We start from the raw sequence: 22,916 nt of genomic DNA on the forward strand, positions 1-22,916 counted from the left end.
GTTCTAGAAACATAAATCCCTCTACTTTCAAATTACCTCAAAATAATATCACAAATGCAAAACATACACTTAATGTCCATTTAACCAGTTAGATTAGATGATTTTATTAGTCACACACACAGGGTCGCATTTGTAATTGTGGGGTACAGTGAAATGCTCACTTTTGTGTCTGTAGGTATACAGACGAGGCATACAAAGGTATGTCAATTGGTATTGGTATGTTATGCAGATCACATTTACCATCCTCCCCCTTACCTCTTCAATGAATATCCCATAAGCCTCTACATTATAACCAAGGTATGTGTATGAAAAGCATTATCAAAAGTTATTTTATTTTACATTCAGCATATTCTTATAGCCTACATATTCTTAACTCTTTGTTGATTGATATCCATTGAATTGTGTCCATTTTCTGTTTTAGAAAGATTTGCACAAATATGTAAAGATAGATGGTATCATCACAAAAAATATATATTTAGATCATACAAGGGAGAAACCTGCAAGAACCCCCACCAAGTAAGGAGGTCCTACCATGAACCCGACCCCCTATGGGGTTCCTGGAAGAACCTTTTGATGGGCCGTTTTGAGTTCCAAGAACCCTAAGGGCGTAGGTAGTATTTGTACTGTTGAACCATACCATTGTCCCTGGTCACCTTGCTGTGTTTAAAAGCAGTTTCTTTAACACAGTTGCAGCTGACAGTAATTTTCAGTGAAAACACATTTGTGGCATCTATCTTCTGTTGACACACAGGTGTTCGGAGACACAAATAGCTAATTAGCACACTCTGTCATATGTCTGTTTTCCGTAAACAAGAGCTGTAACATGGAAATATGGTCATGTGGGAACCTTAACCCTATAAAGTTGTGTATCAATTAAACCGCTTGTTTTTTTATATGAAAGATAAGGTCCTTATGCTTCCAAAACCATACCACAAGCGATGCGTGTTAATGTTCAGACCGAGCGTTGCAGTTCTTAACAAAACTCCCCCCTACAGAAGACTCCTTCATCCAATGACTTATGTGTAATGTAATGGAACACATAGTCATGACCAAGGGCTACCCTACAGTTAACACATACTGCTTTATCGATGCTACAAAATCCATTGTCCCATGCCCTCCTGTACACTTCTCACATATAGGAATCTCCCTTCTACACACTGTTGCAAGCTCGGCACCTGAAACACCGTAGTGGGTTCGGCACAAAAGCTCTTACGGGATAAGTGATATAGCCTAGCATGACTTTGTTGGGTAACGACTCAGAATTAAAAAGGCAGCGACTCCTCTGTTTCACCATTCTCACGACCGGGTCTGCGTTGCACCAAACGGCGGGTGTCACAGACACCGGGAATCATCTATTACAGTTTCTCCACCTTATCCCAGTAATCACTCCTTTCAATGGCACTCTGTTTCTTAGAGCAAAGCAAGTAACAGGTCTTGTCCCCAGCTCCCTCTGGGTGGAAGAAACACAAAAAAATTATCACAAGTCCACTTTGGGTTACCTTCACTGATTCAGCAGTACCCAATTCCATTTTCATGGAATGTCACTCGTACTGGACCAGAATCATCATCGTCATGACAATCAGTGTGAGGCTCGGGCTCAGAGATCTTTACCACATAGTGATAGTGACGTGTGAGCGAAACTGAGAATGAATGGGCCAACATTTAATATTGTTTACTGACAACCCGCCCCCCCAAAAAAAAAACTTTGGCTTACATTTATACTATTTAACGCAGGCTGTCTGAATATTTTAGCTAAATGTATATATTTTCTATTCACTTAAAAAAAAGTGTTTTTAGGAATAAACAAAAACTCCACTTACAGGGCACGTGCCAGCCTGCCAGGAGAGCTCAGCAGCTCAAATAAAGAGCCTGCCAAGCCCCTTTCGGAAATGTACCCTACCATCCCGGCAGATGGCAATGTTGATCTGGCATTGATAGTTTCATCTTTCATTCCAAACGCATTAGTAGCCAGCAATACATTTGAACCGCCCCATCCACATCTGCTTCCACAGAGACACGGCACGATGCAAGCGTGTCACAATGAATGTGCAGGAGGAGAGTTGACGTGCTGTACAGCATTGGAGACAGGGGCCAAATCTAACTTTCCATGCCAGATGAGGTGGAAGAGAAAGAGGACATCGGAATTTACTAGTTCCCCAGGACAAGTGGGGAGTTAGACTGGACTGTGTGCGAGAGAGAACCTTTTATTTTATTGTTGCCATTGTTACAATCACTTGATTGTTGTTGAGTCAAGTCCACACCAATGCCTGTTTAGCAACAAATTTAGTGTGATAACTTGGAAGTTCAATCAAGGAGCATTTTAGGAAAAGATATCTGCTTCTGACACATTGATTTCATGTTCTAAACTCACAAAAGCAGCCTACTACAGCAGAGAATGGAAGTCTCTGGGTAAAGTCATGTGTAGATGGTTATCAAGTAACCTCTTTGTGGCAGGTAGCCTAGTGGTTAGAGCGTTGGGCCAGTAACCGAAAGGTTGCTAGATCCAATCCCTGAGCTGACAAGGTACAAAATCTGTCATTCTGACCCTGAACAAGGCAGTTAACCCACTAGGCTGTCTTTGTAAATAAGAATTTGTTCTTTAACTGACTTGGCTAGATAAATAAAGGTTCCATAGAAATACAATTGTTTATCTGCAACACAGGCCTACATTTACATTCTCCAGGACCGGTTCAGAGACCCTTGCCCTATAACACACAACTTAAAAATAAAACATTTTTAAAACTTAGCTTGGACCTAAAGTACATTTTTATGACTCCAGAAAACTCAGACATTGTATTCAACAACAACAAAAAATCAGAATGGGTAGGGCATAAGAGAAAATAGTTTAGAATGTGCCACAGTGCAAGAAAACATTTAGAGAACCACTGATTTAGAGGTAAATGAGTATATAATGAAAAGCCAAAACATGACTTACACCTTTACAAAGTTGGAGGGTAGTTGGTAGACGGACATTTCAAAATATATTTTCTAAAATCACAGGTGAAAACTAATTACATTGGGGTAGGGGTCACAAGGCAGAATGATACAATTCAGCCCTTTAACTCTCCTATATACCCTGAAACAAATACAGTAGTTTTAAATCATCACAGGCATCAAATTGCTTACCCCTTTCTTACACCTAATAACCATCCTTATGTTGTGATCTTGAAAATCCAAAACTGTTCTGGGTTGTGTGGAAGAGGTGAATTGCCCAACAACATATCAACACATTTCCATATGACGAAGTTCAGACACCGACTGAGCATTTTGGTGAGCCAAAGCATCGCCAGGCTCTCTCATTCACTGTTGTTGCTGTCATCACTGTCAGAATACGCCCCCAGGAGACTGAGTGACGACGACCCATTCTGTGCTGTGATTGGCTTAGTAGCCTCCATCAGTACAGTAGCAGCTGCCTTTGAAACTGCAAAGCAGGAAGTACCGAGGTTAGAATGACAAAGTCTACGCCCCTTCGTCAGTGATTGGTCAACAGTAGAGATTCTTCAATAAAGTCTTTGTTGTCGTTCAAATTCTTTCATTGAGAAATACTGCACCAAACATATTAGTTGGATATAAAATTGCACGGCTAAGATCTCCTTGGCAAAATGACTTTGGTCGCCAGCTGTACGGTGTTTCCTCCGACACATTGGTGCGGCTGGATTTGCGGGTTAAGCGAGCAGTGTGTCAAGAAGCAGTGCGGCTTGGCGGGGTCGTGTTTTGGAGGACGCATTAATTTCGACCTTCGCCTCTCCCAAGTCCATACGGGAGCTGCAGCGATGGGACAAGACTAAATACCAATTGGATATCACGAAATTGTGGATCAAGTTTTTTTTTTAATTTAAAAAATGTAAAACTATGCCAGATTTGTTGAGTTCTATTTTGAAGAAGTGTACACTGGCTACAACGTCTCAAAATGCACAAAGTACTGTTACTGATTTTTTTTCTAGTTTTTCAAGCGAAGGTCTTTTAAAGGAGTATGTAAGCACACTAGTTCGGCTAGGCGCCTGCAGAACAGGAAATCACCCGTGTATACAAAGTCATTTCGATATTGCAGCTTCTGTCAAAGCCTCCATAGCTCACCTGTCTGTGTGTTAGAGCCTGCAGGAGTTACTGTGGTACCAGGTTTGGGGACAGAGGTCACTGGTTTCTTCCTCACCACCAGTGTTCCCAGTACCCCTCCACCTCCCAGCCCCCCCACACTTCTCTCCCAGCTCTCCACCTTGGCCTTCTTCACCCCCCCCACTGACAGGCCCTGCAGAAACAACACACAGGACATAAGTAGGCATGTTGGTTAACATGTATTGTGAGGCCTGTGGGTGTGTTTGGTCTGTGTGTGTTACCTGTGGGTCAGTGAGTCTGTCTGTGGTGAGGATGTCAGTAGGTCTGTCTGTGCTGGGTTTCTTTGGTCTACTGCTGTTCTCCTGGTCTGAGTCAGAGTCAGAGTCTCTTAACCTCTTCACTAGAGCTCTCTCTAGCATCTCCCTGTAACACATACACAACCATTTTGTTATTTTGCTATACTTGCACCATTTCTCAAAAAAATTCCTTAACAATTTCCCTCTTTCTTCTCATCAACCTCCCTCTCTGTCTGTATTCACCGTGTCTCCCTCTCGTCTTCCTCCTTCTCCTGCTCTTTGGTCCTCTGCTCCAGCTCTTTGTATGTTCCCAGCATTCCCTCAAAGTCCACCGAAGCCTGTCTCTGGTTCAACTCCTTGAGCTCCTGAAGATTCTCCAGAACCTCCATCTCCATCTTAGAGTCCCGCGTACGGTTCTCCAACACCTAGAACATCATCAGTACGGCTCTTCAACACAACATCAGTACTGTTCTCTACAAACCTGGTAGAGAACATATCACCAGTCTGTCAGGTTCTCCAGCACTGTTTCTAGAGATATACCTTCATAGGGTTGTTCAACTCTTCCTCCTCTCTGTCCTTAGTTATCTTCTTCTCCTCCTCCTCTAGAAGTTTCTCCGCCTGGAAGTTCCTTGTGGCACCGTGTTCCATGGCATAGTCTGTGTTCTCCGGATCAGTCTATAGACAACACACACTGGGTGAGTACACACACGTTCTAAGACGTAGTTGATGTTTTATGGATTAGTCTACAGACACACACTGGGTGAGTATACACACACACGCAGAAACAGATTTACCTTAAAGGTGATCTCAGCCAGGCATCTTGTACACTTGATGTAGAAGCGGAAGATGGGCAGTCCCATGTAGAGCTCATTCATCACAGTCTCCTTACGGGCGTTGAACTTCTTCCCCTTGTAAATGTACTCCCCACAAGTCTTACACCTTGAAGGCACACACGCAGGGACAGGGTCAGAGCACACACACCTCATGGTACCTGTTTCTGGGCAGGGTTGTAGAGTGTTGACATACCTCATGTTGAAGGGAGCCATCAGCCGGACCACATACTGCCTGTCTTTAGGGAGCTTAAGTTTGGGTATTTTAGCCGGGTCGAAGTCTGGCGGGTAGTATTTCTACAGAAGAGCGAGCACAGTCAGTCAGCAGTGTAATTTAACTACAAAATATCTGATTCACATTGCCTTTATCAGTCAATAGCTACAACGAGAGTAAAACATAGAATAATTAGACAAACACAATTCACAAAGAGATGAAAATATTCAAAGTTTACAGTGAGAGCCTATTCTAATCAGTATATCCTCATTAAGCAAAGATAGACAGGAAACATAGCTAGCTAGTTAGCAACAATGAGTACGACTACTAGCTATATAGCTAGCTAAGCGTATTGAGCTAACTACTGCTATTGTGTAACTAGGTGTCATGATAAGCATAGAACAGTTTTTGCTTCAATGGCCAAGACTGATTAGCAACACGCAGCTTGCTGCTAGCTAGCAAACATTGCATTCGCTAAACAACTGCCCGTTTTCAGCGAATCGAGAAGAAATCAAGACATAGCAAACAAGAATTGTACATACGTTTAACACTTTTCTTTCTGACATTCTTAATTGAAAATAAAAGCGAACTGTAGCGACGAAATGGAAGGATAAACTGTGATGATGTTAGCTAAACAGATCGCTAGCTTGCTGTTAATGCGATGTCTGAGCAGAGCAGAAAATAACTTCCGCTTCCAGTCTAGGTCCAGTCTTCACAATAACAGTCGCTCATGTCGAAAAGCACGCATTTAATATGAATAAATATATAAATATAATTTTATGATTTATATTTGAATTCAAAACAATGATTGTGTCCATGAAAGTGGGGTTCAGTCCCTACCACAGTATCTATGGAATAGAGTGTCAACATGGATCTGCATCACAGCAATATTATAAATTATGGATTAAATTTGCCATCACAAGAGAGGGTTTCAGAATGACATTCATTGAAGAAAAAAGAAGAAGTTATTTTTTGTGAACTGAGGAACCGGGACTTGAATCTGAGTTGCTGTCGTGAAAGGCAATCACGCTACCGCATTTTTCCAACAGGGTTTACCAACTTGGTGAGATTTGTAAAGTGGCTCATTAGAGAGGATTCTTTCAATATACATGTTGTTTATAGCAGTGAATAAAAACAGATATTTTAAATGGCTCATAGTGATAAGGCCTTTATTTCCTGTGATAACTTTAGGATGTCTCCTCAGTACGAGATCTCATGTTATATAGCATGAAAGCTAATGAGCAACTGAAACATTTTCCAGTGTTTTTTTACAGCACTAAAATTAATTTCCTGTGATTATCATCATATGCTTGGTCAATTTTGTTAAACATTTTTTTATTTAACTAGGCAAGTCAGTTATGAACAAATTCTTATTTACAATGAAGGCCTACACTGGCCAAACCCAGATGTTGGGCCAATTGTGCACCACCCTGTGGGACTCTCAATCACAGGCTGGTTGTAATGCAGCCTGGAATTGAGCTCAGGCTCAAGCACTGAGATGCAGTGCCTTAGACCGCTGCGCCACTTGGTAGCCCCAATAGGAGAGGTTCAGCATGAAAAATTGTTTATATTTTCACAATCTAAACGTAAATATTTTGGCCAAACTGGTGGCAGGTGAAGAGTTAATTGCAAACTACGTCATTGTTTATTTAGATTTGTTTTACCCCTTCGGAGGACAAATATCTTAGTTTTTTTACAGCTTTTTTTGCTACATATACATACATTTTACCTATACATTTTACATACATATGTCATTGTAGATTCAAATGTTTTTTTCATTAATTATGTCATTTTCTCTAGAACCATATGGACCTGATTCTAATAATTAGTTGGTTGATAAACTGAATCAGGTTAGTTACAAGAGGGGTTGGAGTGAAAACCTACATGACGGTAGCTATCCAGTACAGGGTTGGAGAGCCCTGTTCTGAGCCCTGTTCTAACCTAGAAATTAATGGATAATAATTAATTAATTAATATTTTATATGAGTACATTTGTAAAAGTATGAATTACCAAAGTTAACATAGATTTCCATGTTCCATGTTTGGTAAATTACCTGTAGTTTTACAACCCTAGTGTTGCACAATATCAAATCAACCTAGGGCAGGCACTGTTAGCTAGGGGATAGGGACTTTATTTGGAATCCAGCCAATGAGAGGAGACTTTGGATTGTGGGCAGGTTTGCAGAACTGTTAATATTAGAATATTAGTCAGTCAGTCAGTCAGTCAGTCACTGTAGCCTGTCTGTTCTTAACATAAGAGGAATGTACGTCCAGCATTGTGTGTGTGTTCTGTTCTGGCTGTGTGTGTGTGCTGTGGTGACTCTTCTCAGCGGTGTACTCAGCAGCGATGGGACGGTTCTGACGGTTCCATCAGGAGAGAACAGAGCAGAAAGGGGTGAGACTGCATTCTCAGAAATGAGGACCTGTCTGGAATACTTAAAGATAGCCATCTTCTCTCATTTCCTTCCATCTCCACATCCCCTGTTTCTTTCCTTTCTCTGTCTCGCCCTTTTCTCTCTCCCCTTCCACTGCTCTCTCCCTCTCCCCTGAGTGTATTTGAGGGGTGACTTCTGAGTGTGTGTATCCTATGCCACTGGCAGACCCCCCCTCCCCTCCAGAGGTACGTTGCTGGTCTCCCAGTTACCCCTTCAAAGCCCTCTGCTCATGGCCTGAGCCTCCACAGACCCAGCTTCCCATACAGTACATCGCCACCTACAGGTAAACTATTTGTTTGTGTGTGTGTGTGTGTGAGAAAGCGTTTGAGAGAGAAGCTTATAGACTTCAAAACATCCCCATTTCTTAGTTAATCTCTCCGTATGTCCTAGTATGAAAGGCGGAGAGATCCAGCAGTGCCATCCCTACCCTACCTCCGTGCATCCTCTCCCCAGCCCAGAGTCCTCTCTCCCTGGGGTGAATGGCTCCTCTCCAGGGGCAAGGTGGCTCTGTGTCCTAAAGGGTTTAAAGCTCTACACATCTTACAAGCTCAACATCACAGGAGTCAACCGTATGGGCAGCGCCTCCCACCTACAGGCCTTCACTGTAGAGGACATTGGTAAGAACCTGTCCCTCTGTCTCTGAGTCTCCCACCTATTGGAATAGTAGTAGCAGAATCATTGTGAACGTGTGTGTGTGTGTGTGTGTGTGTGTAGTGAAGCCGGACCCCCCTGTGAATGTGACTGTGCAAGTCATTCCCGGGAAGCTGAGGCTGTTAGTGAAGTGGGCCCCTCCCCCTTCCTGGTCTGACCACACCCTCTTCCCCCTGAAGTACCAAGTCAGATACCACTGGGACAACAAGGGTACCCCACATGAGATCACTGTGAGTGCAGACTCTTATTGTGTCTGTGCGACCCTGTCTTTCTCCCCTTTTCTCACTCTCTCTTCCCCCCCCCTCTCAATCTCTCTGTCTCCCTTTGTCTCTGTAGTTGGATCCGTTTGAGGACACCAAGAAAGTTCTACCAGGGCTGTCTCCTGAGAGGTCTTATCTAGTTCAGGTGTGTTCCATGGAACTGATGGGGCTGGGACAGAGCAGTGATTGGAGCCTACCTATTACTGTCACTATACCTGCACACTGAACACACACACTGAGATAACACAGGCATATATGCGCATGTGTACACACACACACACACACACACACACACACACACACACACACACACACACACACACACACACACACACACACACACACACACACACACACACACACACACACACACACACACACACACACAGATCCCACACATAGATCAACACAGATCAACCGCATTTGTAAACCACAACTTGACTTAACAATGATAATAAAAACACTTGATTTGTAAAGCATGTTTCCAACATTGTGCTAAATGTGCTCATTAAAACAACACAGTGGTATTTAACTCAGAACTGACTCCAGCATTTCCACAAACTCCGTGTGAATCTCCAATAAAAATCAGTCGGAAACAACCACCACCAGAGGAGTAATGAACTCTGAGTGTCTGATGCCCAGGGAGAAGGCAGGAGGTCTGGGGAGGTGGAGCAGGACCTTCTCCGGGCTGTGGGTCCCTGGCCCAGGCTTCTGAGACTGATCGCTGGCCCGGGTAGTCCGGCTCTGGATCAAAATTAAAATCACATCCAACTTTATTTTAAGGGAAACATCCCAATACTCTAATTTAGAGGAAGATATATGCAAGAAAATACTATACAAAATGTTAAATTGTACATAAATAAATAGCTAAAAAGCTAATTGAATACACCTACAGCCTACATAAATAAAAGATCACGCTATGAACCTGCATAGAGAAGGACGGCTGTCGTGTGAGGTAGACGCTGGGATCAGTACTGTTGTAGCGTCCTGGTCCAGAGGTCATGGACCGGTCTTCTGATGGAGCTCCTACCTAGTACCTAGTTAGGGTGGGTGTACCTGGGAGGATGATTAAAATGATATTAATCATCTCCCGGGTGGCGCAATGGTCTAAGGCACTGCATCGCAGTGCTAGCTGTGCCACCAGAGACTCTGGGTTGGAGCCCAGGCTCTGTCGCAGCCGGCCGCGACCGGGAGGTCCGTGGGGCGACGCCTAGCGTCGTCCGGGTTAGGGGGAGTTTGGCCGGTAGGTATATCCTTGTTTCATCGCGCACTAGCGACTCCTGTGGCGGGCCGGCGCAGTGCACGCTGACCAGGTCGCTAGGGGCACGGTGTTTCCTTCGACACATTGGTGCGGCTGGCTTCCGGGTTGGATGCGCGCTGTGAAGCAGTGTGGCTTGGTTGGGTTGTGTTTCGGAGGACTCTCGACCTTCGTCTCTCCTGAGCCCGTACGGGAGTTGTAGCGATGAGACAAGATAGTAACTACTAAAAATAATTGGATACTATGAAAAGGGGGTCAAATTATTTTTTTAAAAGAATGATATGAATCATATAGCGTCACTCTTTACCCCCTCTGTCTCTCTCTTTCATTTGTACCGGGAATGCATTATACAGTAGCGTGACAGAGAGCAAATAGTGTAGGAGGAAGGTCTAAGATGAGCTTTCTCTGGGCTGTAGGGACCTGCAGTCTGGAAGAGAGAGGGGAGGAGAGAGAGGGGTGAGAGAGATAAAGAGAGAGAGAGAGGGGGTGAGAGAGAATGTAAAGAATGTCCAGCAACAAATGCCCACTGGGGTAATACAGTTTGGTTGAACAATTTATCTGATTCAGGGAGTAGCTAGTCTAAACGGCGCGTCTTGCCCTGCCTAGCATAGAGTAAGAAGGGGTACCGACGCGGCCGAACCGGGTCATCTTGGCATCGATGTGGTACTGGGGTCCTGGACTGCAATCCACGGAGACCACTGTGGAGAAGAACACACAATAATTAATAATAATAAAGGTCAAAGGTGAATTTAAAGGTCAAACTTTAGGAAAATGTCAGCAGTATTTTCCATCGACTTCTGCTTCCTGCCCTACTAGCCTGGAGTGTGAATCCTCACGGCAACGGTGTGAATAAGGTCTACTCACCAAACAAGAGAAAAAAGCAAGGAGACTGAGATTGACCTCAGAGACTTACTGCTGCTGCTCATACGTCTGTGGAAGGTGTAGGCGGGGCTACTGTGCTTGGTGCGGTCATGGTTGACGTAGCCAATGGTTGGAGGGAGAGCATAGCGCCCGGGGCCTGGCCCTAGCAACAAGTAATGATGGTGATGATAATGATCATGTTTATTTTCCAGTCATGTAAAACAAAAATATATATTTTTTCCCATATTCCTGCTACTCCAGTTTCTAGAGCTTCTACATTTCACTTTTCCATTGATGTTAAAACAGAAATATGACAGTGTTGAGTACGGTCCCTGTCAACTAAATTCAAGTTTTCATTTAAACATGTTGCATAACAGATGTCTTCAATAAACCTTTCTCTCTGCCAGCAATTATCGGAAGCCTCTTAACCTACATGATTTGTCGATCTCTCTCTCTATTTTCCTACCCCCTCCTCTATTCCTCTTTTACACTTTGTTCTTCTGTCACTCCCAGCTAGGGTTGCCAATCCTCAGAGAATGCTTTCTCTCCCAGAGCAGTCAGTTGTGTCTGTGTGGGCAGCCCTGTGATTCACTGGCAGCTAGAAATGCAACCACCAATCAGCACAATAATAACAAGCAGGAGAAGAGATTCGGTCTGGTTTGATCCTCTGTTAGTCCAAGCATATCCTCTACGGGTCCTTCCTGCTTCACGTCTGTCGACAAAACTTTGTTAGACCACTTCAGTCAAAAGGTATCCCAGAATACGTTGACAACTCTACTCCGTGCACACAGATCTTGCTCTCTCTTTACTCTCTTCTTCCTTCCCTTTCCTCTCTTCTTCCTTCCCTTTACTCTCTTCTTCCTTCCCTTTACTCTCTTCTTCCTTCCCTTTACTCTCTTCTTCCTTCCCTTTCCTCTCTTCTTCCTTCCCTTTCCTCTCTTCTTCCTTCCCTTTACTCTCTTCTTCCTTCCCTTTACTCTCTTCTTCCTTCCCTTTCCTCTCTTCTTCCTTCCCTTTCCTCTCTTCTTCCTTCCCTTTCCTCTCTTCTTCCTTCCCTTTACTCTTTGCTGTTCTGTCACTGATTCACTCCCGGCACCATCCAGCCTCTTCAGGAAAAACACTGCCTCAAAGGCTGAATTATAGATGGTCTTTACAAGCTGAGGAAACGTTATCTCCATTCTGCAGCCCTGGGAACACCTGAATCACCATCTCACTTCTCTTCTTAGAGTTCATGTGTCATAGAGGCGACTCGATGTCCATGTGATGAGTACACTTCCCAGGCGACTGAAGACAGGCTTTACCTCAGCTGGTTAATAATGTTGTGGCACGCAGATGACCGAGGTTTAAACCCATTTAGTCACGCATAGACAATTAGCTACACTTTGCCCACCTGCAGCAATCGTTAGATGCCCCCTCTGTCTCTCTGGTACAGTCTGACCCTTCAAAGGGAGACTCAGCAATAGGATATCATCGCACATATTGGGGCAACTTCCTGCTTAACATACATACATAAACAACAACAGAATTCAGATTTACCAAGACTGCCACTATTGTCTCTCCCTAATGTGCATTGCTGCTGTTTCTGTAAGGAGAAATCTGACCGGCATAATGATGTCATATTGCTGAGTGTAGCTTTAAGTTACTGTATAGGATATCTTTTCATAAAGGGTGCTGAGAGGCAGAGCGAGGTAACTAAAGTTTGTGGGCAGAGCCCAGACCAACAAACACGGGTTAATTATTAACAGGCACTGACTCAGGACACCCGCAGGCCGCAGTAACGGGAACCTGCAGCCTTGTCATCAACATCAGACAGACAACGTGGGCGTTGACCTCTAAACATGCTGGATAAACAGTCGGGTTGCTACCAATTATGTATCGCCACAAGCTTGCCACTGTAGTGAACATGAAAATTGGACTCCTAAAATGCTCTGTCACAAAGTACATTTAGAATAAAACAGGGCACAGGAGTCATTGGTGATGTAAGACCAGCCATGTATAAACTGGGTTAATGGAGTCATGTATAGATCACACATAGAGAACATCATTCTCCTGTTCCCCCAGTGTAACATCAGTAACAGAAACATTACAGGCTATAAGTGCATAGAGGAACACAGCTGTGTGTCTGTGGGTGTGTGTGTCTGTGGGTGTGTGTATCTGGGGGTGTGTGTGTCTGTGGGTGTGTGTGTCTGGGGGTGTGTGTGTCTGGGGGTGTGTGTGTCTGTGGGTGTGTGTGTCTGTGGGTGTGTGTGTCTGGGGGTGTGTGTGTCTGGGGGTGTGTGTGTCTGGGGGTGTGTGTGTCTGGGGGTGTGTGTGTCTGTGGGGGTGTGTGTCTGGGGGTGTGTGTGTCTGGGGGTGTGTGTGTCTGGGGGTGTGTGTGTGTCTGTGGGGTGTGTGTGTCTGGGGGTGTGTGTGTCTGTCTGGGTGTGTGTGTCTGGGGGTGTGTGTGTCTGGGGGTGTGTGTGTCTGTGGGTGTGTGTGTCTGGGGGTGTGTGTGTCTGGGGGTGTGTGTGTCTGTGGGTGTGTGTGTCTGGGGGTGTGTGTGTCTGGGGGTGTGTGTGTCTGGGGGTGTGTGTGTCTGTGGGTGTGTGTCTGGGGGTGTGTGTGTCTGGGGGTGTGTGTGTCTGTGGGTGTGTGTGTCTGGGGGTGTGTGTGTCTGTGGGTGTGTGTGTCTGGGGGTGTGTGTGTCTGGGGGTGTGTGTGTGTCTGTGGGTGTGTGTGTCTGGGGGTGTGTGTGTCTGTGGGTGTGTGTGTCTGGGGGTGTGTGTGTCTGGGGGTGTGTGTGTCTGGGGGTGTGTGTGTCTGTGGGTGTGTGTCTGGGGGTGTGTGTGTCTGTGGGTGTGTGTGTCTGTGGGTGTGTGTGTCTGGGGGTGTGTGTGTCTGGGGGTGTGTGTCTGGGGGTGTGTGCAAGTGTGTGTGAATAGAATGACTTCCAAACTCTTTCAAACAAAACTATAATTCATAATTAAGTCAATAACATGATCACTAACCTAACATAACTTACTAACAGAACATAATAGTTTAAATAAGATAGTATTTAAATATGATAGTACAAAAATATAGATGGTGAACTGCCTCCACAGGTAAACATTAGCATTATGGTCAGGAAGTTTTCCTGGGCAGGGCCGTATGATCAGGAAAAACTCCTGACCCTACTTATTATTAAGACAGATCTCCACACTGATACAGACAACAATGTCAGTCTATAGTCTTGTAATGGTGACCCCCCCACCCCCACCCCCCACTGCAGACCAGGGTTCCCAAATATTGGGTCACAGACAGTTCCGATTGGGTCGTCATGGTTTAAGACTGGGATGTGACTAGAAACATTACTATGGTCCTCCGTCTCCACTGTTCCTCCCAGTATGTTAGCTTCCACTAGAGGGTGCTGTGGATCTCTAGCTTTTCAGAGCTGCCAGTAGCCAGTATTTCCACAGTAAGAAGATCACTATTCCTCAACTTCTTATTCCTCCATGTCTTGTTAAATAATTGCAGCATAGCCTAGGGCTGCTGTTGTAGAGACACTGTACCCAAAATTGTACTTATGCCCCCTTCTTCAGTCGCTGAATGGTGTATGCAAAACCACAGCATTTCGGGGAAACCATTTTTCACACACATGATGTTGTCTTGACTTTGTTGCTGGTTGTTTAAAGGCACAGGGGATGCGTACTATGACTTATCCCCTTGTAGGACCTGAGAGAGAGAAAAACTAATGAGGATTTCCCTGAACAAGAAAAGCTGAACGATTCAAACATGATGATACAAATGATTCAATAAGACCTGTGTGCATGCCTGTGTGCATGCCTGTGTGCATGCCTGTGTGCATGCCTGTGTGCATGCCTGTGTGCATGCCTGTGCATGTGGTTGTTGTATGTGAGTGCAGGTGAGTTCTACTTAGCTCCTTTACCTACCTGGTTGCGTGTTTTGTGGCTCTTCTGCATCCAGACTCTCCATTGGTCGTAGAGTTTGATTGACATGCCGCCGCAGCCATACGCATGATTCCGTACCCAGCCAAAGAACTGCTTCAGCTCTCGACGTAACGTAGAATTGGAGTCTCCAGACTTGGAGTCACACGAACCTGATAATACACGCTCTGTAGGAGGGGAGAGAGGGGGTTAAGAGTGTGTGTGTGATTGGGTGTGCATACAGTAGGTGTGTGTGTGTGTGTATGCATGTGTATGTGTCTGTGTGCGTCCTCACCACTATGAGGTGTAGAAGCAGCAGTAGGATGGCTCCATTCACTCCAGATACCAGCCCTACGAGACCCAAAGATCCCTACTGGGTTACAGCGTACCTGCATAGAACACACTGGGATTAACACATGCACGCACGCGCACGCACACACACACACACACACACACACACACACACACACACACACACACACACACACACACACACACACACACACACACACACACACACACACACACACACACACACACACACACACACACACACACACACAGTACCTGGACAAAATACACAGTACCCGGTCTCAGGCCTGCCAGACGACATGATGTCTGGTTCCCAACGTCATCCATGACCTTCCAGTCTGAGTTGTCCTCCAGCCGGTAGCGTATCTGGTACTTGGCCTGGAACAGGAAGTCTTTGAGAGCTGGGGGAGACTCCCATCGAACACTCAGATGGTCCTCCAGGTTACCCACACGACTCACACTCACACCTGTCGGCGGGTCCGTCGTTACTGTGGACGGGGAGGGGAAAGAGGTAGCGTAACTCAGAACTACTTTATAACAGAAAGATCCGTGTAAAATAATGGTTATTTCTTTCTTCTCTGAGTGAATTGGATCTGACCATAACAGTAAGTCATACAGCACAGGTGTTATTAGTTTCAGTGTGGAGGGAAATGAGGGAGCAGCGAGCAGTAACTCGAGTGGTGTAAAGCGTCAATCGCCCACCTTCCTAGCGCTACCCCATCCGCAGGGTGTGTGTGTGTGTGTGTGTGTGTGTGTGTGTGTGTGTGTGTGTGTGTGTGTGTGTGTGTGTGTGTGTGCCCACCCAGCATGAGTAAAAGGAAAATGAGCTCATCAAAAGGCAGGGTGTGTCTGGTCTTCTTCCATTTGTCAAAATGCCCGTCCTCCCCCATTTGTGTGTGTGTGTGTGTGTGTGTGTGTGTGTGTGTGTCCCCTTCACCCCCAAAATCCTGGGTTGGGATGTAAGTAGTAGGATGAAGTTGGTCCTAGATGTTTATCTTAGGTCAGTTTTACGATTCTCCACTAATGGTTACTGTTAGGTCTTGGGCTAGGTAAGCTGATCCTGGATATGTACCCCAGGGCAACTTTTAACTGGGGCAGATGTAAAGCTCTAAAGCCAGAGGGTCAAAGTTCAGGCACTTACTCTCTCTCTGTCTCTCTATCTGTCTCTGTCTCTCTCTCACACACACACTCGCACGTACGCACACACTCACCCACGTCTAGGATATCCAGGGTGATGACATCAGAGGTGGCTGAGCCGAGCTGATTGGTGGCTTCCACCCAGATCTCGTAGGGCGTGAAGAGGGCGAGGTCACGAGGTATGTAGCAAGAGTACGGCTGGGCGGCATTGTACTCCTCACATTCTCTCTCTCTGCCATACCACCTACACACACACACACACACACACGTGTATTAAACTCAGACTGTATTAGAATGTGTGTGTATGCGTGTGTATTAAGTGTGTGCAAGGAGTGTGTACCTGAGTTTGTATTTGAGTGTGTATTTGGTCTTGATGAAGGTCTCTCCCTGTCCTCCCGGTGCCCATCGACAGGTCAGGTCTTTGGTATTTCTGGACCAGCAGGTTAAGTTGACTGGCTTCACTGGAGGCACTGAGGGAGAAGGTGGGTGGCGGGAGAGAGGATATATTTTAGTCCAGAATGTTCTTCTGTCTGTCTGGGGTTCAAATTCTGGGACTTTGCCAAGATTCCATCCCTTTCTGAACACAAGGTGTTGAACAGGGACGTCACGCTGAGATTAGGGCACTGTGACAACACTGTATGTGTGTGTCTGTATGTCAGACCTGTATGCGTGTGTGTGTCAGACTCCATGTCCAGGGAGTAGTAAAGGGAGTAATGCACCACAACATGGTGTAATAACACAGGAGTTAACAGGACTAAAGACCCTACAGTTTCTCATGAGACTGGTATAACACTGTTAACTTTTAGCTATGTGTGTGCGCTAGATGCTGCTGCTAGATGTGTGTGTGTGTGTGTGTGTGTTTTGCTTCACTTACTCCCAATGTAGAGGCAGGACCCGGCCAGAACATGTCCTCCATGGTTGTGACACACCAGGTTGTCCCCTGACCTCTGCCTAGAGGCTGGCAGGCCCGGCAGGGTGACACTGAGGGCCGTAGGGCTCAACACGCTGTAAGAAGAGCTGGGCAGCCGGCGGCCATTCAGGCTCCAGAACAGAGAGCTGGCGTGGAGGCCCAGATCAGGGCTGACTGAACATGTGGCAGTGAGGGTGGAGCCGATGGGCAGGGCTGGGTCCTGGGGGAAGATCCCAGCCATCTCTGGAGGGGAGAAAGATGGGATGAGTGAATACATGGATTAAAGAATGGTTGATTGAACTATTGATTCCCAGTAAGCAGAGGGAAAGAGACAGACGAGAGGGGAAAGAGAGAGATAGATGTGTTTTTACTGATTCAATGACTCAGAAGAGAATATTTGACAAATAGGCTACTGTATTCTAGAACACAGCCGTAACTCCCAGGTCAGTAGTGAACCCAGATTTCCACTTCCATAGACCCAGAGTGTTTATCACATTGTCAGACCTCTATAAGTCTCATCCTCAAGCCATGAGTGTTGAACAGCTGCCTCAGATAAAGGCTGTGTTGTGCTTTGAGGAAGCTATTATGAAGACATTAATTTGACCTAAACTCCTCCTCAACCACACATACACACACACTATTTACACCAAAACACTGGCAACACTGACGCTGTAAATGTATCATCGTGGAGAGGAAGCCAGGCCGTGATTAGCCAATCAAAAAACGATCCAGCTCCATAACAATCATGGTCTCACCACTGCAGTATTACAGGCCAGGCAGAGGGAATGGCCCTGAATTAAGGAGCAGAACATTCAGTCCAAAGACCTCAACGACAGATGCAATTACACTTGTGTATTTACTCACGTAAATACGCAAGGGCTTTAGCCATAGGGTTCTGAAGAAGTAACTATGGGCTGTAAAATCGTATTTGTTTCTAGAAAGGAGGTCCCCTAAGGTAAGGCTGCTCATACAGATCACGGTTTAAAGGTGCAACAGTGTTTTCTTCTGGTGAGAGTGTTCTGTGCACTGATTATACGGCTTGTACAGAATGTTTGTTTTCGTTCATGTCTGAGACTGAGCATTGATCATTTTGGCAGTGTTTTCTTTCCATCCAGGCACAGAGCCAAGATGGTGGTCAGTTAGATCAGGTGTGTTAAGTGCTTGGAGGGAACAAAAGTCTGCAACACCCTGTTTGTTTCTCAGGGGTGAAAAGCATTGCTTTAAATCTAAGTAAACACACAAGCTGTCGAGCCAAAGCTCTGTATTACAGCACTGGTGTTGTGAAGATAAAAAATGGCCTCTGGTTTTAGAACCTCCTGGTTCTGGATGTCAGTCTTCAATCCTCTGGTTTCTAAAACCCTGTTTACCTTTCGCTCCTGAACGGAACAGTTCAAAGGTAGTCTGTGTTTCTGTCCGTCTACGGGACAGAGGAGCCACACGTGGAACATTTGACGGAGGCCTTGTATGTGAGTGAATTGAAACAAGAAGTCATGCAACATTTAGCCATATCGAGCCATGTGATGTTTTCTGAATGGCAGTTACTTTGACTATGATGAGTGAGTGGGAGTTTTCACTGGAAACGTTGACAACAAGAAGATCAACTAGAGAGCATCAACATGACATGGAAAGGAAGGCGAGAGACCGTTCACAAGGCAGCCTAAAGGTCTTCAGTGGTGAGGAGAGTGCTGATGCACATCCAAACCAGGAAAAATAACCTTCCAGAAAACGTGTATTGCTTTGTTATGAATCTATCACTGGAGTAAAGGGGGGGAGGGGGGCAGTGAGTCTTGCTCTTGAACCAGCAACTCTGTGGAAAGTGCAGTGCACAATCACCTGTGCCATAAAAGTCCAAGACTTCTTGCTATAGAGGCAGTGGCTCACTACTGTCGCATACATTAATTTCTTCATTAATCGAAACAACTGAAAATACATAAAAAGTTAATGGTTGGACAATAATAATCTAGGCCTACGTAGTTTTATGACCTCATCTATACACACAAACTGGACACAGACACCAAATCTAGCCGACATACATTTACTTTACTTTGTATTAAACTGACGGTTAATTATTCCCTGAGACCCGACCATATAATGTCACCGTCTGTAAAAGCCCAGTGCTACATGTGTTAAACAAATTATTAGCCGAACTGTTGAAATCCATCCTCTTGGGACACAGTTTTTCAATAGCATGGTCAAGAAAACCGAGATCTGTGTATAGGATTATTATTTCATCAAATCTACAAGGGCTAGTGATTGTTCATGGAACTGAATTTTAAAATGTATTTAGCAATATTTTACATAAAGCAATATCGCATTATTTTACATGTCAAATGTTATTTTATTTCTTTATGAAATGCATTATAATTACGTTTAGCCTATTAATTTAATTAGAAATGTTTGAAAAAATATGGTAGCCTACTAAATCTTATTGCCTGCGTTCAAATGACTTAATATTTACCAAACATTGTTATTTTTAGGACAACAATATTATGGATAATCCTTTCAAAATATGTAGGATTTACAATTGTTAGAGCAATTATTTTGTACACTCATTCCCTATGAAACCCGCATAAACAATAGAGTTTAGCGCATAAACAAGGTTTAGGACAGTAGGCTATTATCTAACAGTAGGCTATATCCAACCAAACCAGCTTTACAGACAACGTGTGTTATCACATGGAAGAGCTGCTGCACTTACGTGACGATGAGGACACAACAGCAGGAATGTACAGAATCAAGTATAATAATGACAACATTTTATGGCAACTTTTATCTTCTTTCGTTCAATCGGTAAACTCTCCACTTTTTACGCTTCTATTAGTGTAGTATAATTTACACAGGTTAGGAGGGGACCGCACGGGTTCAAGTTGAATAGCACCGCAGTCTGAAGATGCGAGAAGGGGAGTCTTTCATGCTCCGTCCAAACCTATTATTTGATCAGTTGATAGCAAACCATCTCCGGTTCTAAAGAGACCATCGGTAGTCGTGAGCTTTTCCAAACTCCGTTTAGTATTCTAGTGCTTCAACTTCTGTCTGTCTGCGTCTTCACACACAAGTTCATACTTTTCAAGCTCCTCCTCTCTCTTCCCACACAAACGCCAGTCATTTTTTCTTCCCCTCAGTCTTTTCCTCCCCCCCCCATCTCTTGGCCTGTGATGCGTCAAGGAGTCAGATCCATTCACTTTCACCGAATCACTCTTTCCCCTATTTTCTCTCTCTCCCTCCTTTTCTGCCTGGGGGGCTGTTGAGTGTTGAGTCACAGAGCATTATAGGGAACTTCCTCATGATGACTGACTCCCACACAATGTGCGTGTGTCTGTGTGTCTATGTGTGTGTGTGTGTGTGTGTGTGTCTATGTGTGCATGCTTGTGCATGTGTGTGATATCTGTGTTACGGTTTTCCTCCGTTGAAAGAGAGTCGGACCAAAATGCAGCGTGGTGGTTACTCATGTTCTTTAACGAAAAAATGAACGATACATGAAATAACTTAAATCTACAAAACAACAAACAGAATGTGAAAACCTATACAGCCTGTCTAGTGACAACTAACACAGGAACAATCACCCACAAACACACAGTGAAACCCAGGCTACCTAAATATGGTTCCCAATCAGAGACAACGAGAATCACCTGACTCTGATTGAGAACCGCCTCAGGCAGCCATAGACTATGCTAGACAACCCTACTCAACCACAATCCTGATTCCTACTAAATCCCCAATACAAAAACACACCACAAAATAAACCCATGTCACACCCTGGCCTGACCAAATAAATAAAGAAAACACAAAATACTAAGACCAAGGCGTGACAGAACCCCCCCCAAGGTGCGGACTCCCGGCCACACACCTAAACCCATAGGGGAGGGTCCGGGTGGGCGTCTGTCCACGGTGGCGGCTCCGGCTCGGGACGTGGACCCCACTCCAACCAAGTCTTAGTCCCCCTGTAACGCGTCCTTTGATTGGCGACCCTCGCCGCCGACCTTGGCCTAATAACCCTCACCAAGGACCCCACTGGACTGAGGTGGAAGCTCGGGACTGAGGGGAAGCTCGGGACTGAGGGGAAGCTGAGGGGGAAGCTCAGGGGAAGCACTGAGGGGAAGCCCAGCACTGAGGGGAAGCCCAGCACTGAGAGGAAGCCCAGTACTGAGAGGAAGCCCAGTACTGAGAGAAAGCTCAGGCAGGTAGTAGGCTCTGGCAGATCCTGGCTAGCTGGTGGTTCTGGCAGATCCTGGCTGACTGGCGAATCCTGGCTGACTGGCGGATCTGGAAGATCCTGGCTGACTGGCGGATCTGGAAGATCCTGGCTGACTGGCGGATCCTGGCTGACTGGTGGCTCTGGCTGCTCTGGCTGCTCCATGCAGACTGGCAGCGCTGGCTGCTCCATGCAGACTGGCAGCTCTGGCTGCTCCATGCAGACTGGCAGCTCTGGCTGCTCCATGCAGACTGGCAGCTCTGGCTGCTCCATGCAGACTGGCAGCTCTGGCTGCTCCATGCAGACTGGCAGCTCTGGCTGCTCCATGCAGACTGGCAGCTCTGGCTGCTCCATGCAGACTGGCAGCTCTGGCTGCTCCATGCAGACTGGCAGCTCAGGCTGCTCCATGCAGGCTGACAGCTCAGGCTGCTCCATGCAGGCTGGCAGCTTAGGCTGCTCCATGCAGGCTGGCAGCTCAGGCTGCTCCATGTAGACTGGCAGCTCTGGCTGCTCTATGCAGGCTGGCAGCTCTGGCTGCGCTGAACAGGCAGGAGACTCCAGCAGCGCTGTAGAGGAGGAAGGCTCTGGCAGCGCTGAACATGCGGGAGACTCCGGCAGCGCAGGAGAGGAGGAAGGCTCTGGCTGCGCTAAACAGGCGGGAGACTCCAGCAGCGCTGTAGAGGAGGAAGGCTCTGGCTGCGCTGAACAGGCGGGAGACTCCGGCAGCGCAGGAGAGGAGGAAGGCTCTGGCTGCGCTAAACAGGCGGGAGACTCCAGCAGCGCTGTAGAGGAGGAAGGCTCTGGCTGCGCTGAACAGGCGGGAGACTCCAGCAGCGCTGTAGAGGAGGAAGGCTCTGGCTGCGTTGAACAGGCGGGAGGCTCCGGCAGCACTGGAGAGGAGGAAGGCTCTGGCAGCGCTAAACAGGCGGGAGACTCCGACAGCGCTGGAGAGGAGAAAGGCTCTGGCAGCGCTGAACAGGCGAGGCGCACTGAAGGCCTGGTGCGTGGTGCTGGAACTGGTGGTACTGGGTAGAGGACACGCACAGGAAGCCTGGTGCGGGGAGCTGCCACCGGAGGACTGGTGTGTGAAGGTGGCACAGGATGGACCGGACCGTGAAGGCGTACTGGAGAGCCTGAGAGCAGGACTGGCACAGGACGTGCAAGGCTAGGGAGGTGCACAGGAGGCCTGGTGCGTGAGGCTGGCACAATCTTCACCAGCCGACTAACACGCACCTCAGGATGAGTATGGAGCGCTGACCCAGGTGCCATCAAATCCCCGACACGCTCCGTCGGGCGAATATCTTGCATACTACGCCAAATCAACTGCTCTCTCTCTTCACTCTCCTCCAATTCTATTAACACCTCCTCTAGTGTCTCCTCATCTCCCATCCGTGCACTCTCCTCCATTTTGTCCAATAATTCCTCAACCCTCTCAGACTCAGCCCTTAGCTTCGCCGATAGCTCTGATAACATCCCTGGCTCCTTATGGTAAACAGGGGGAGTTGGCTCAGGTCTGACTCCTGACTCTGCCACACTCTCCCTGAGCCCCCAATACATTTTTGGGGCTGACTCTCGGGCTTCCTTCCGCGCCGCCGTGCTTTT

The 22,916-nt window shown here is 46.3% G+C and overlaps 3 protein-coding genes across 3 annotated transcripts; 1 reads left to right on the forward strand and 2 right to left on the reverse strand.

The window, feature by feature from the left end:
- Positions 1–2,191: 2,191 nt before the first annotated feature.
- On the reverse strand, positions 2,192–6,096 carry LOC112266392 (splicing factor YJU2). Its single transcript, XM_024443831.2, has 8 exons — positions 5,939–6,096; positions 5,379–5,479; positions 5,147–5,291; positions 4,893–5,027; positions 4,596–4,777; positions 4,338–4,479; positions 4,078–4,249; positions 2,192–3,421 (listed from the first exon to the last, which is right to left on the reverse strand). The coding sequence occupies exons 1-8, from the start codon at positions 5,960–5,962 to the stop codon at positions 3,297–3,299; spliced, it is 1,026 nt and encodes a 341-aa protein (XP_024299599.1). The 5' UTR covers positions 5,963–6,096; the 3' UTR covers positions 2,192–3,296.
- A 1,500-nt stretch (positions 6,097–7,596) lies between these two features.
- ebi3 (Epstein-Barr virus induced 3) lies at positions 7,597–9,036 on the forward strand. The gene is made up of 5 exons (XM_024443832.2): positions 7,597–7,791; positions 7,997–8,114; positions 8,222–8,448; positions 8,546–8,712; positions 8,819–9,036. The coding sequence occupies exons 1-5, from the start codon at positions 7,659–7,661 to the stop codon at positions 8,966–8,968; spliced, it is 795 nt and encodes a 264-aa protein (XP_024299600.1). The 5' UTR covers positions 7,597–7,658; the 3' UTR covers positions 8,969–9,036.
- A 5,060-nt stretch (positions 9,037–14,096) lies between these two features.
- On the reverse strand, positions 14,097–20,202 carry crlf1a (cytokine receptor-like factor 1a). The gene is made up of 8 exons (XM_042296910.1): positions 19,821–20,202; positions 17,087–17,365; positions 16,553–16,682; positions 16,287–16,456; positions 15,331–15,563; positions 15,059–15,152; positions 14,770–14,951; positions 14,097–14,551 (listed from the first exon to the last, which is right to left on the reverse strand). Exons 1-8 carry the CDS (start codon positions 19,876–19,878, stop codon positions 14,528–14,530), a joined length of 1,170 nt encoding a protein of 389 aa, XP_042152844.1. The 5' UTR covers positions 19,879–20,202; the 3' UTR covers positions 14,097–14,527.
- Positions 20,203–22,916: the final 2,714 nt, after the last annotated feature.

The sequence above is a fragment of the Oncorhynchus tshawytscha genome, linkage group LG14, assembly GCF_018296145.1.
Source record: "Oncorhynchus tshawytscha isolate Ot180627B linkage group LG14, Otsh_v2.0, whole genome shotgun sequence".
Lineage (NCBI taxonomy): Eukaryota > Metazoa > Chordata > Actinopteri > Salmoniformes > Salmonidae > Oncorhynchus > Oncorhynchus tshawytscha.